Source organism: Anomaloglossus baeobatrachus, chromosome 1 (assembly GCF_048569485.1).
Source record: "Anomaloglossus baeobatrachus isolate aAnoBae1 chromosome 1, aAnoBae1.hap1, whole genome shotgun sequence".
In the NCBI taxonomy this organism is placed as follows: Eukaryota; Metazoa; Chordata; class Amphibia; order Anura; family Aromobatidae; genus Anomaloglossus; species Anomaloglossus baeobatrachus.
In genome coordinates, this window is record NC_134353.1 from 889610168 (window position 1) to 889624710 (window position 14543).

At 46.2% G+C, this 14543-nt stretch overlaps 1 protein-coding gene across 1 annotated transcript in view; it reads right to left on the reverse strand.

The window, feature by feature from the left end:
- PARP8 (poly(ADP-ribose) polymerase family member 8) overlaps positions 1-14543 on the reverse strand; it is a 411775-nt gene that overhangs the window by 29959 nt on the left and 367273 nt on the right. Inside the window, exons 18-20 of the mRNA XM_075326712.1 lie at positions 11771-11838; positions 8129-8177; positions 1467-1579 (exon numbers count right to left, since the gene is read on the reverse strand). Coding sequence (XP_075182827.1) covers positions 1467-1579; positions 8129-8177; positions 11771-11838 — 230 coding nt within the window. The remainder of the gene's footprint in view (positions 1-1466; positions 1580-8128; positions 8178-11770; positions 11839-14543) is intronic.

Sequence of the window (14543 nt, forward strand, 5' to 3'; positions counted from 1 at the left end):
ACCCAAATTGTTATAAAGAAAAAAGGTTAACATTAATAGGGGTGCCCAAACTTTTTCATATGACTGTATATCTTAGTAAAATGAAGTTGTATACAAGAGTTATAGTAATGAGTATGAGGTAGATAGTGTTTGTGCAAAAAGGGGGCAAAGGAAGTAGACAATATGTAAGATAAATCTCTAACTGAGAATGGATAGACTACCAGTCAGGTATTGCCACAGTCCGCAATTGAAATAATTACTACAATAGAATACTATAAAAGTATGATAAAAATGAGGTAGAGAGTGAAAATATATCCTACTTAATAAGTTCCCGAGGGTATATTCTCCATTTGTTGTGATTTTAATTAGTCAAATAAAAATATATTGATTTTATTTTCTTGCATGTCGGCTTCTTTTCGTGTAGATATATGAAGGAAACTGGGTTTCATGCCGCGCTTATCACCAATTCAAATCCGAAATAAATTATTCCATGTCTTAGTTGCATTAGCTCGGTACAGGTCAATGCGTTTCAGGGGTCGCAGCACCCTTCCTCAGGACAGATAGCAGTAACAAGGACAACATCCTTGTCACTGCTATATAGCATGTCCTGAGGAAGGGTGCTGCGACCCCTAAAACGCGTTTACCTGTACCGAGCTAATGCAACTAAGACATGGAATAATTTATTTTGGATCTGAATTGGTGATAAGCGCGGCGTGACACCCAGTTTCCTTCAAATATCTACTCTGACTACTTCGGGGTTGCAGCTACTTCACCTTGCTACCACGTGAATATAGGCGTTGTGACTGCCACAACCCCTATAGGTGAGTTCACCTTACTAATTAATAACTTGGTTTTTATCTGGTAAGACCCTATGTGCTTTTTGTTCCACAGTCCCTGACTTTCCTGGCTTCTTTTGGTAGAAATTCATACTAATTTCCCTTTTGTAATTTATCTGGTCTCTGAAGCTCAGTAATTTAAGGGAACATTCCCTTTAAAATTACAGACACCTTTTTATGCACAATGACTACAGATGTCTGAAAGATCCTTTAAAGGGAATCTGTCAGCAGGTTTTTGCTATCTCATCTGAGAGCAGCATAATATAGGAAACCGATTCTGAATCCAATCATGTATCACTTAGATTATTGTGTGCAGTCATTCTGACACAATCAGGATTTTTAGGTATAGTTACGTAGCAGAGTGCCGCCCAGATACGGCTCTCAATAAAGACTGTACATTGACAGTGGGGTGTCAATCACAGCATAGGGTGTGTCAGACTGAAGGTGAGTTTCTAGCCCTGTAATGGGACTTAAACTAACATAGCAAATAAACAAAAGGTTGGACTCTGACAAGACAGGCATCCCTGAATTCTATGTTTTAACCCTTGCAGCATGCTGTTTTCAGCTTACAAAGCAAAAACCTGCTAACAGATTCCCTTTAACCTTTATGATCAATGTTACCATTAAACAGCATAAAATACTAGAACTTACTGAAATGCAAATGTGCTTCCGAAAAGTTTTTTAGCAGCTCTGAAATTCGCTTCTTTGGCTGGTGGACTGCTGAGTAGTAGGAACTGGTGTGGGGTGTGCATAAATTTCAGTTGCTGCAAGATATAAAAGATCATAAAATGAGTGCAAGTCTGTAGAGACAGAGCACAACCATGTAGGTTAATCACATGGGATAACTCTAGTTAATAGGGCTGACTGGGATCTAACAAATAGCTTAATAGACAGTAAGACAGCCGGATTTAATATGACACATATTTACTAGACGATTTGTTTGTGCAGCATGGGTCATTTTTTTACCTTAAGCATTATCTCCGGTTTTTCATTTGCACATTTCACAAGCCATATATTTATGTGGCGCCCCTGAGTACATGAGGGTAATACAGGGTACTGCATCCTTAGCCAGGGTGCAGGACCTACCCCCCATGGTTTCAAGTTCCCAGAAACCGGTGTCACCTCCATCTGCACCACAAATCCCAATCAACATCTCACATCATGACCTATCAGACACACCAGTGGCTTGGTCCAGCTGGAAAAGGGCCACCCATCTAGGGGTCAGGCAGACTGGTGGGAGGGAAACAAGAGAGTTGAGTGAGAGCCCTCAAAGTGTGAGGAGCTGGAGTGTTAGCTCCTGGGGAGCTAGACCGAGGTTTGGTCGCAGACGGTGGTCCGGGACCAGAAGAGTCGGGAACCGTTAGCAGTGACATTGGATAAGGGTGCGACGGACATAGTCTAGGAGGACTGTCGGCATCAGCAAGCCCAAAAGAACTGACCGGTACCGAGCACGACAGGGTAAAGGACCCTAGGTCAGGAGCCGATTCAACGTCCTGGCAATTAACCTGCAGAGGATGGGGACCTTCAGGAACCTTCCCAGAGAGATCAGGGACTGAGGGCATCAGCGCACCATGGGGGACAGGGTTTTCCAGAGAAAGCAACCCATTAAAGTCCCAAGTGCCAGCCCTTGGGAGCACATCTTCACTTAAAAACTGAAGAACCTTATAGTTTCAGGCTATAGGGACCCACACGGACACGAAACTGCACGGAGGCAGGCTCCGGATTACTATGTGACACAGGTGGGACCGGGTACTTGGACAGGCTTCCAACAGCGGCAGCGGAACATAGAGAATTTGGTTTACTTGCAGCGTGTGTGTATCCTTTATAATCCTCATCCAGCACCACGACTACACACAGTGAGTACTCTGGTCCCCTGCACCCTGCACTCCCAAATAGCTACCAATACCCCTAAGCCCGGCGCCTTCCCTACCTGTGCAGGGACTAACATCAGGCTGCTCAACTCCATCTGCCCCGGTACTCCTTACAGCAGCGGCGGTACTCCCATTACCGCAACCCACAGGTGGCGTCACAAACCTCTCCCCTGTAAATATCCCCTTTTACGGATCAAAGTGTCTGCCAAGCCGGGTCCGGACGACCCCCTCGAGCCACAATCCCGGATCCGAGCTGCCCGACTAACACTGGGGTGGTACATTTACATAAAACGTTTGTTGTGTATCTATATTTCTTTTTATTATGGCTTGTATTTTTTCTGGTATAACGGTTTTTATTGGGACCATTTTAGGGTGGTAAGCAAAATGTACAAAAAACCCCTAAAAAAACTGACAGTTTTTTAACTGGCATTCAACAAATGGCATAAATATCATGATCATTTCATTGAATGGGTCATGACACAGATACCAAATATGTTTATTATGCAGTCATAGCAGCTTGCACCTGTTCACACTTGCTTTATTCTATTCAGAGCTGCTTTTCATCTTTTTGTTGGATGCTATTAGAAGTGGTAACTGCCTCTAAATTTAGCTGACTTTCTTCCTTAAGCCTAAAGAGCTCATGTACACGTTAATGATTTTATCGTAGTTTCGTTAGTGTTTTTGATCAGAGTGTCATTTGGTTTTCATCAGTGTCATCAGAGTTTGGGCAAAGTTTCATTAGTTTTTCTTTAATGAGAAAAAAACCCAGATATGTGAACAGCCCCGCTATTAGGCATCAGGTTGTTTCCGGTTCTGAAGCGGAGTCCAGGGAAGTTTTGGTTCCAGCAGTCTCCCATTCAATTTTGGCTGCTGGGACTGCTGCTTAGCTTCACTGTTAAACCCAAAACCAAGCACCCACCCTGGACAAGCAATATCCAGGGCCTTGTTGGAGACTTTGTTCCTAGCAGCATAGTGAATGCTGTGGAGCATGCTCAGTTGTAGAAAACAAGGTCTCCAGAGTTTGTCAGAAATTCGCGGTAATGAGCATGTACGTGATGCGGCAATGCCCCATTGGAGGTCCTGTGTCACCTGACCTGATCACATGGCACCACCTGATTGGCTCATGGGTGATGTCACCGATGATGCAGCTGTGGGCGGGGCTTAGCCTTTAAATAGCGTGGCGGTGCGCACTGATCATTCTGAACTTGCTGGTGAATGTGTGTGGAAGCTCGCCATCTTGGCTCCACGTGTTACACCTGCCATATGCTTCCCGCAATTCCAAGATCTGTGTCCAGCGAGAGGGTTACTCTGCAGTTAGGACAGGTCTTTTAGGTAAGTGCTATGCTTACTGCTACCTGTTGTCAGGCGAGAGGGTTACTCTGCAACTAGAACAGGTAGTGTTTATAGTAGTCATAGATTTCAGATCCTGTCACTGACAAAAAGGTCCATTGGGACACCAGGATAAAGTACTGCCCTTCAATTGAGCACTTCAAACATGTAAAAATGTCTGTGAACCATCAGTAACAAAAAGGAGACAGTTGCACACTGCAGTGCTAAGATATGTGTATCAATAAATATGGGAATATAGACATGCATTACTGCTATGCAAAAGCATGTACAAATTGAGATACTTAGCACACAAAAATGGCCAGTTTTATGTGAGCCCAACAGCCAGCCACTCCTGCTCTTCAGCCCCAGGTGATTTTAATTCTCCATTTGCAGGTTCCTGTCTGCCCATAAATTGGAGGGTTTTTTTAACCGAAAGAGAGGCTTTAGTGTGATATGGACCCAACAAAAATGAGGTTGCCTTGCCACTAGCTGTTGGGCTCACATAAAATCCGGCCAATTTTGTGTGCTAAGTATCTCAATTTTTAGATGTTTTTTCACAGTATTAATGCATGTCTATATTCCCATATTCATTGTTTCACATATCTTAGCGCTACAGAGTGCAACTGTCTTCTTTTTGTTACTATGTTTCAAATTCAGTTTGCACCTGTTCACATTAGAAATACTGTATAGGATGTGCCATCAGTCTTTTTCTTAGATTTTGTGAACCACCAGTGACATATTTAGCTTCTCATTGAGGCAATTAGGTCAGAAAGGACATAAGAGCAATCCCACTGGGACACCAAGGACAAAAGTATTAAAGGGAACCTGTCACCAGTTTTATGGCTTATAAGCTGCAGCCACCACCAGTGGGCTCTTATATACAGCATTCTAACATGCTGTATATAAGAGTGCAGGCCACTGTGAGAACATAAAAAACACTTTATAATACTCACCTAAACCGGTCGCTGCGTTGCTGGTTGGCCCCGGGGGCGGTGCTGTTCTCCGGGACCAGCGCCTCCTCTCTCGGCCATCTTGCTCCTCCGTGTTCTGAAGCCTGTGTGCATGACGCGTCCACGTCATACACACTCGCCGGCACTGAGGTCCTGCACAGGCGCACTATAATACTTTGATCTGCCTGAGCAGGGCAGATCAAAGTGCGCCTGCGCAGGACCTCAGTGCTGGCAAGTGTGTATGACGTGGACACGTCATGCACACAGGCTTCAGAAGACGGAGGAGGAAGATGGCCGAGAGAGGAGGCGCCAGTCCCGGAGAACAGCGCCGCCCCCGGGGCCAACCAGCAACGCAGCGACCAGTTTTTTAGGTGAGTATTATAAAGTGTTTTTAATGTTCTCACAGTGGCCTGCGCTCTTATATACAGCATGTTAGAATGCTGTATATAAGAGCCCACTGGTGGTGGCCGCAGCTTATAGGCTGTAAAACTGGTGACAGGTTCCCTTTTAAGGGAATCTGTCAGAAAGGTCAACTTTCCCCAAAAAACATATATGGCTTGTGGGTCTTTGAAAGCTAAATCCATCAACATCTTCAAATCTTCTATCTGCTGCTTCATTTCATAGTAATTACTGTTTTAATATACATGCAGATGAGGTGTTACATGCTTTAGTTATGACAGAGCACTTCCCCAGCCTCTCCCTCCCAAGGTTGTTTTCCTACCCTCCATCAGACTCTTTAGCATGATTTTTAGCTCAATGACTGTGTGATGTCAGGTGCCAGGCAAGGAAATTCGACAGTGATTGATCAATCAAGCTAAAGAGGCTGGTGCTGGGTATGGAAACAACCTGGGTACGGAGAGGCTCCAGAAGTATCAATTTTGGTAGGCAGAGCCTCCAGAAGTAACAACCTTGGTAGACAGAAGGTCCAGAAATAACAAACTGAGTAGGCAGTGGCTTCAGAAGTAACAACCTAGGTAGGCAGTGGCTTCGGAAGTAACAACCTGGGTAGGCCGTGGCTTCAGAAGTAACAACTTTGGTAGGCAGAGGCTCCAGAAGTAACAACCTGGGTAGGCAGAGGCACCAGAAGTAACAACCTGGGTAGGCAGAGGCTCCATAAGTGACAACCTGGGTAGGCAGGGGCTCCAGAAGTAACAACCTGGGTAGGCAGAGGCTCCAGAAGTAATAACCTGGGTATGCAGAGGCTTCAGATGTAACAGCCTGGGTAGGCAGTGGCTTCAGAGGTAACAACCTGGGTAGGCAGTGGCTTCAGAAGTAACAACCTGGGTTGGCAGTGGCTTCAGAACTAAAAACCTGGGTAGGCAGTGGCTTCAGAAGTAACAACCTTGGTAGGCAGTGGCTTCAGAAATAACAACCTGGGTAGGACATGGCTTCAGAAGTAACAACCTGGGTAGGCAGTGGCTTCAGAAATAACAACCTGGGTAGACAGTGGCTTCAGAAATAACAACCTGGGTAGACAGTGGCTTCAGAAGTAACAACCTGGGTAGGCAGAGGCTCCAGAAGTAACAACCTGGGTAGGCAGTGGCTTCAGAAGTAACAACCTGGGTAAGCTGAGGCTCCAGAAGTAACAGCCTGGGTAGGCAGTGGCTTCAGAAATAACAACCTGGGTAGGCCGTGGCTTCAGAAGTAACAACCTGGGTATGCAGAGGCTTCAGATGTAACAGCCTGGGTAGGCAGTGGCTTCAGAAGTAACAACCTGGGTAGGCAGTGGCTTCAGAAGTAACAACCTGAGTTGGCAGTGGCTTCAGAAGTAAAAACCTGGGTAGGCCGTGGCTTCAGAAATAACAACCTGGGTAGGCAGTGGCTTCAGAAGTAACAACCTGGGAAAGCTCAGGCTCCAGAAGTAACAACCTGGGTAGGCAGAGGCTTCAGAAGTAACAACCTGGGTTGGCAGTGGCTTCAGAACTAAAAACCTGGGTAGGCAGTGGCTTCAGAAGTAACAACCTGGGTAGGCAGTGGCTTCAGAAGTAACAACCTGGGTAGGCAGTGGCTTCAGAAGTAAAAACCTGGGTAGGCAGTGGCTTCAGAAATAACAACCTGGTTAGGACGTGGCTTCAGAAATAACAACCTGGGTAGACAGTGGCTTCAGAAGTAACAACCTGGATAGGCAGAGGCTCCAGAAGTAACAACCTGGGTAGGCAGTGGCTTCAGAAGTAACAACCTGGGTAAGTTGAGGCTCCAGAAGTAACAGCCTGGGTAGGCAGTGGCTTCAGAAGTAACAACCTGGGTAGGCAGTGGCTTCAGAAATAACAACCTGGGTAGGCAGTGGCTTCAGAAGTAACCTGGGAAAGCTCAGGCTCCAGAAGTTACAACCTGGGTAGGCAGAGGCTTCAGATGTAACAACCTGGGTAGGCAGAGGCTTCAGAAGTAATAACCTGGGTAGACAGTGGCTTCAGATGTAACAACCTGGGTAGGCAGTGACTTCAGAAGTAACAACCTGGGTAGGCAGAGACTTCAGAAGTAACAACCTGGGAAAGCTCAGGCTCCAGAAGTAACAACCTGGGTAGGCAGTGGCTTCAGAAGTAACAACCTGGGTAGGCAGTGGCTTCAGAAGTAACAACCTGGGAAAGCTCAGGCTCCAGAAGTAACAACCTGGGTAGGCAGAGGCTTCAGAAGTAACAACCTGGGTAGGCAGAGGCTTCAAAAGTAACAACCTGGGAAAGCTCAGGCTCCAGAAGTAACAACCTGGGTAGGCAGAGGCTTCAGAAGTAACAGCCTGGGTAGGCAGAGGCTCCAGAAGTGCTTTTTCACGTCCAGAGCACTTACTGGCTCACTTGCAAAGAAATGAAAACACTGCTTTCATGGGAATGCAGTAATCGATAAAAGATATAAAAAAGTGTCTTTAGGACATCCGCATACCCACACATGTAGATTGGGTGGGAGGTTTGATCTTACTGATAGATTGCCTTGAAATCTACAGGGTCATTAGGAAACCTATGGTGCATTATGCAGTAAAACTGATCTACGGAGCACAATACTTGCACTGTATGTACCGTCATACAATACAATACAATACAATACAATACAATACATGCTGAGAAGGAAAATGAACAAAACACATAGCATAAAGCATTTAAAACATAAAATAATGCACCGTATAATCAAGCCATATGACTTTGTGGCTTATATAGGAGAGCTCACTTACCCTGTTTACTGGCAGTTTCACTATATGAGACCTATTACTTGAAATAACCCTGCAAAGAAATAAGCAAAGAATAAGCAGATGTTCTCCGACACTTACAGTCTCAAAAGCTCAGTGCGTGTGAGCGATTTACATGGTAATTGTGTAGGGAATGGCACATTCTGCAAATATCCCTTTTCAGTCTCTTCTCTTATTGCCATTTACTGATGATATCTTAATGGTTGAGGTAACAAAGTGGAAAGGAAATAGCCCCAGTAACAGTGACAAGCACAACCGCTTGACTCCGAACATAAAATCTATGAGGAGAGCAATAAGTAAAGCGAATTTTCTGGGCCCTGGTGTAAAATCTGTATCAGGATGTAAGCCTGGGATTTTCACTAATATTACTGGGCGGTCCCTTGGCTCCAGAGCAATTATTACCTCTGAACCCAGTATAGGTCGAGTTACAGATGAGGAAGCATTACGGTAGCCTCCAGAGAACAATAGGGAAAATTTAAATTTCCCATATTTGTGTATACTCCTCTTTCCTCCATCTCATACACTTTCCCTACCTGATACATCTATCACAATAAATTACATACTTTCTCCTATCTCATAAGTCTGCTGTCTCGGAATGACCCTCGAACCTGTCTTGTCCTTCAACCCACACATCCAAGTTCTCGACACCTCCAGCCAACTCCAACTCAAAAATATTTCCTTCCTCAACACTGAATCTACTAAAATGCTACAGTTTGCCCTCATCATCTCCCACCTCAACTACTGCAACATCCTCCTCTGTAGCCTTCCTGCTAACACCCTTGTACCTCTCTAGTCCATCCTTAACTCTGCTACCCAACTAATCCATCTCTCTCCTTACTACTCTTCTGCTTTTCCCGTCTCTTTATTGGCTACCCAATCTATCCAGGTCAAACTACTAACACTGACCTACAAAGCTGTTCATAATCTGTCTCCTCCATATATCTCTGAACTAATCTACTAATATCTTCAAACACGTAATCTCTGGTCTTTCCAAGATCTCCTTCTCTCCTCTATACTTATTCGTTCCTAACCCAACCGCCTCCAAGACTTCTCTTGAGCATCCTCGATCCTCTGGAATTCTGTGCCCCAACACATCTGATTATTACTCGGAAGCTTCAGATGGAACTTTAAACCCCTCTCTTCAAGAAAGCTACTGCCTCCACAAGGGCCCTGTCCCCAATGCAGCAGTCTCTCACTGTTAGCTTGTTTACATTTGTGTTTTGTATGTTACCCCTTCTCATGTACAGCATAATGGAATCAGTGGTGTTCTATAAATAATAATAATTATAAAAAAAATTGGGGACACTGCAAACAAACACATACTATGCTGGATTTTTTTTCTCACTGGGCCCCTATGATGGATGGATGCCTAGGCAAGCACCATAGGGTCCAACATATCCTCCCTGATTGTGGCCACTGTCAAGTGCATGCGTCCTGAACATACGAGTCCAACAGTTGGCACCAACACAGTCTGCACCTAGCCTTAGGTCAATAATAACACCACGTTGACTTGGCCTGGATTTGTAATATGGGATCTAATTGAATAAATTTACAATTTAAGAGACTATAGCCTGCTTTACATGTTACGATTTCGCATACGATATCGTATGCGATCGTAACCTCCCCCATCGTATGTGCGGCACGTTCAATTTTGTTGAATGTGCCGCACAAACGATTAACCCCCGTCACACGTACTTACCCGTCCATACGACCTCGATGTGGGCGGCGAACGTCCACTTCCTGGAGTGGGAGGGACGTTCGGCGTCACATTGACGTCACGCGGCAGCCGGCCAATAGAAGCGGAGGGGCGGAGATGAGTAGGACGTAAACATCCTGCCCACCTCCTTCCTTCCGCATTGCCGGCTGGAGACGCAGGACGCAGGTAAGATCTGTTCATCGTTCCCGGGGTGTCACACACTGCGATGTGTGCTGCCCCGGGTACGGTGAACAATCTGATGTTCAATTCATGAGGAATGAACGACATGCGTGCAATGAACGTTTTACCGTTCATTCGCAATCGCACATAGCTGTTACACACTACAATGTACCTTACGATGCCGGATGTGCGTCACTTACGACGTGACCCCGCCGACACATCGTAAGATATATTGTAGTGTGGAAAGCACGCTTAAGAAAACCTGTGTAACAGGTCCTGTGGGCTTAAAGCTAATGGCCCTCATTAGGATAGGGACCCAATTTAACTTTTTTTTGGGGGGGTTCCACCTCATTTTTGCATGAACCTATTTTGGAGGGTCACTTTGCAATTTGTCTCTTCAGTGAGGATGTAGACGAACTCTAGTGCCACCTATTAAAGGTAGCAATCATAAAAATCAAAAGTGACCCTTTAACAAGCCTGGCCATATGACTTACAAGTAATGCCAGGCCAGATCAGAACCTCAATTTGCGGACAACGGTGTTTCGGAATGGTTGTCCCTCATCAGTGCTGACGAGGGACAACCATCCCGAAACGCCATGTCTGCAAATTGAGGTTTTGATTTGGCATAAATCCTAAGTCATATGACAAGGCTCATTAAAAGGTCACTTTTGTCTTTTAGGATTGCTACCTCTAGTAGGAGACACTAGAGTTTATGTTCTTCCTCCATGAAAGAACAATTTGCATATTTCCCAGAGGAGCATTGTGGCTTGAAGTCTCCTCACCACGGGCATGCTGAAATGGTGTGTGTCAGTCTCCGCAGGAAGCGTCACTTTAATTTTATCCCACAAATCTGACTACTGGGATTTTCTCTGACCTCGAGAATGGGGTTTTAAGGTCTCCTGTGTGAATGAATCAGTAGTGAGCATATAAGACCACCAGTCTATTCACATCTATGGCACTTTCAGAGGGGTGGTACGTACACATATAGAGAGTAAATATAGGAGGGGTAGTGAGTGACCCATGCATATTGCCCCTCCATTAATTTGGGGAACAGGGAGCCATTCTACTAATGATTATGAAGCCTCCGATTGGTAGGACCCCTTCTACAGCTGTTTTCTTTCGCTATATTTTATCCTATATAAATGGTGATAGTGGAAAAAAAACCCTCAAAGATTAAAATAAAAATCTATCGGCTTTTCTGATGTAATCTCTAGATCAAGATCTCGATTTGCAGCCAGTGACTTGGTATCGCAACTGTACCAGGCCATACACCTATGTGTCTATCACATGACTAGGAGCAAATTATATTCTTGGTGCATAAACAAAGGTTTTCAATCCATGACTGCAAGCAGAGATACATAAAAAAAACAAAAAAAACCCAACGTAACAGCTCTACATTTTGTATTATACAATGGGGGCTCTTCATTTACTGAAAATGGAAAAATCCGTTCATTTGATTTTCACATATTAGCTGTACTATTCCCAGGGACTTGTTTTCCAGGGTCTATCTTATTTTTCCAGAATTCACTTCTGTGCCTTTACAGAGTTGTATATATTTTATCGGCTGCCGCCATATGGTGATGGATTCCTTCTGGTGCTTTTTGGTTTAGCTCCTGTGTAATTTGTCATCTTAGTCCCTTCCGCTGAGGATATAGTTCCAATTTCCCAATATCACAGGCGCAGATTTGATTTGGAAGATAATGTATTTGTCAGGAAGCGACACAGACTGCGTTATAAATAGCATCACAAACCATTGCAGCAATGGATGGGCTAAGGGATCCTGCTTATCCATCTGCTTCTTGATTTCCAAATAAGGTGCCTAGAACGAGAAAATCACAATATTACTGGGGACATCGGAGCATATGAAGGACTGTCATGGGAACTGTTTGCACTAGTAGCTGTGACTGTAATGCAAAATATGTTGGGGTCACATAAGGATAAGCCTACTCCAACATTTCCAAAAAAAGCTACACTGTACCACTACTACTACCATACAATCCAATAATTATATACAATATTGTGGATAACTAATAGGGATGATCGAATACATCAAATATTCGGCTTCGCGAATATTTTCTGAATAGGCCGCCGTTATTCGACTATTTGCGAATATTCGATGTGCAATGTAAGTTTATGGGGAACCCGAATAACAACTATTCGGAACTATTCGGGCTTTCCATAGACTTACATTGCGCATCGAATATTCACATAGTGACGAGTTATTCGTCGAATATTCGCAAAGCCGAATATTTGAGGTATTCGATCATCCCTAATAACTAAAAATGCCACACACAGGCTCATGGAAAAGCAGCATAGAGGGACCTACAACAATGCCATAAATAAGTAATAGAGTATAACAAAACACTACAATACAATAATACAGAGACACAATAAATATTAGGAGTCATGGCGGTTACATCACCTGTGCCACCCCTGCAACCGGACACTTCGGCGGGCTAGACTTATACATCGAGTATATGGGAAGTCAATGAGAAACTCAAGCATTTTTCTGGAAGATCTTACAGAAAAATATTCGATTTCCCCTTTGACTTCCATTGTACTCGGTACACGAGTCGAGCCCATCCGGAGCATCCGACTGCTGGTTACAAGTACTGAGAACCCGAGCATGGTAGTGTTTGCTCCTCACTAGTTGTGATTCTTATAGTCCCTCCCCTTGTCCCTTCAGTGGCCGAGTCTCATAGGATTTGTTATACCTACGACCATGGTAATTATGCCTTATATTGTAAAAATAATATTGCGTAGACATGTCCATGTTTCACCGTCTACGTACAGACTCTTCATGGTTCACCTGACCCAACAGGCTGTTGAATTGGGTAAGAAGACCCGTGGTCAGTTTGAAAATCATGGTCCACACACAGAGATGTGTACAATGGGTTACGCTAACCAAAAGACAACAAGAAATGATACACAACAAATCTCTTTATAGGAACACTGTAATTGTGTTTTAGACAATTTTGCTCACTAGGTCGCTTTGTAATATTTAAAGGGGTGGTTCACCCATTTTTTTTATTTTCTGTATGAGTTCTATTTACCATTCTAGGCGTTTTCTCCATTGGCTTCTGTTTCCATTTCTGGCACTGAGCGGGGCTATCCTGCACGCTCAGTGCCTGTCACATGACCCCCTGGAGCTGTGGCCGCCAGTATCCTCTGACGTCCCGGCAATTCCGGGCTCTCAAACTTGTCGGGTACGTCAGAGGAGGCTGGCACCACTCAGATTGAGTGACAGGGCTGTGGGCGGTGAGTACCGCACGGCACAGCCCAGCATCGAGGGGAGGAGCCGGAGGACGTCAGTGTGGAGCCGGCTAAGCGTCCTGCAGATGGTGAGGCCAGTGTGCAGTACAGGGGGGGGGGGGTTCTTCAGCTGAAATCCCCCCTGCACGTAAGTATCTGATCACACTCTCCACCCGCCCGCTCTGCTGCGATGTCAGGAGAGCGGCCGGTGTCAGGCAGTGTGATCATGTGCTCCTCCCAGCAGCACTGCAGGACGCAGCAAGACACTGACAGGCATGTCACCGCTGTGCTCTGCCACCTGTCCTGCTGCATGGGACCAACTGTCTGCACTCTGTCACCTGCACCACAAGTCCTAGAATGGAGACAGTTAATGACAGAGCACCTCTGCCCCCCCCTCTTCTTTCCCCACTCTCTTCTCTCCCACCCACTCTTCTCCCCCTCCCCTCTTCCCCCTCTTCTCTGCCCCCCTCTTATCCCCCTCTCCTCTCCCCCCCTCTTTTCCCTCGCTCTCGCTCTCTTTTCCCTCGCTCTCTTTTCTCTCGCTCTCTTTTACCTCGCTCTCTTTCCCCCCTCGCTCTCCTTTCCCCCCCCTCGCTCTCCTTTCCCCCCCTCGCTCTCTTTCCCCCCCTCGCTCTCCTTTCCCCCCTCGCTCTCTTTCCCCCCCTCGCTCTCTTTTCCCCCCTCGCTCTCTTTTCCCCACCTCGCTCATTCCCCCCTCGCTCTCTTTCCCCCCTCGCTCTCTTTCCCCCCTCGCTCTCTTTCCCCCCCCTCGCTCTCTTTTCCCCCCCTCGCTCTCTTTTCCCCCCTTCGCTCTCTTTTCCCCCCTTCGCTCTCTTTTCCCCCTTCGCTCTCTTTTCCCCCTTCGCTCTCTTTCCCCCCCTCGCTCTCTTTCCCCCCCTCGCTCTCTTTCCCCCCCTCGCTCTCTTTCCCCCCTCGCTCTCTTCCCCCCTCGCTCTCTTTCCCCCTCGCTCTCTTTCCCCCCTCTCTCTCTCTCCCCCCCTCGCTCAATTTCCCCCCCCTTGCTCTCTTTCCCCCCCTCTCTCTTTCCCCCCCTCGCTCTCCCCCCCCTCGCTCTTCCCCCCCTCGCTCTTTCCCCCCTTGCTCTCTTCCCCCCCTCGCTCTCTTCCCCCCCTCGCTCTTTCCCCCTTCGCTCTCTTTCCCCCCTCGCTCTCTTTCCCCCCTCGCTCTCTTTCCCCCCTCGCTCTTTCCCCCCCTCGCTCTCTTTCCCCCCTCGCTCTCTCTTCCCCCCTCGCTCAATTTCCCCCCCCTTGC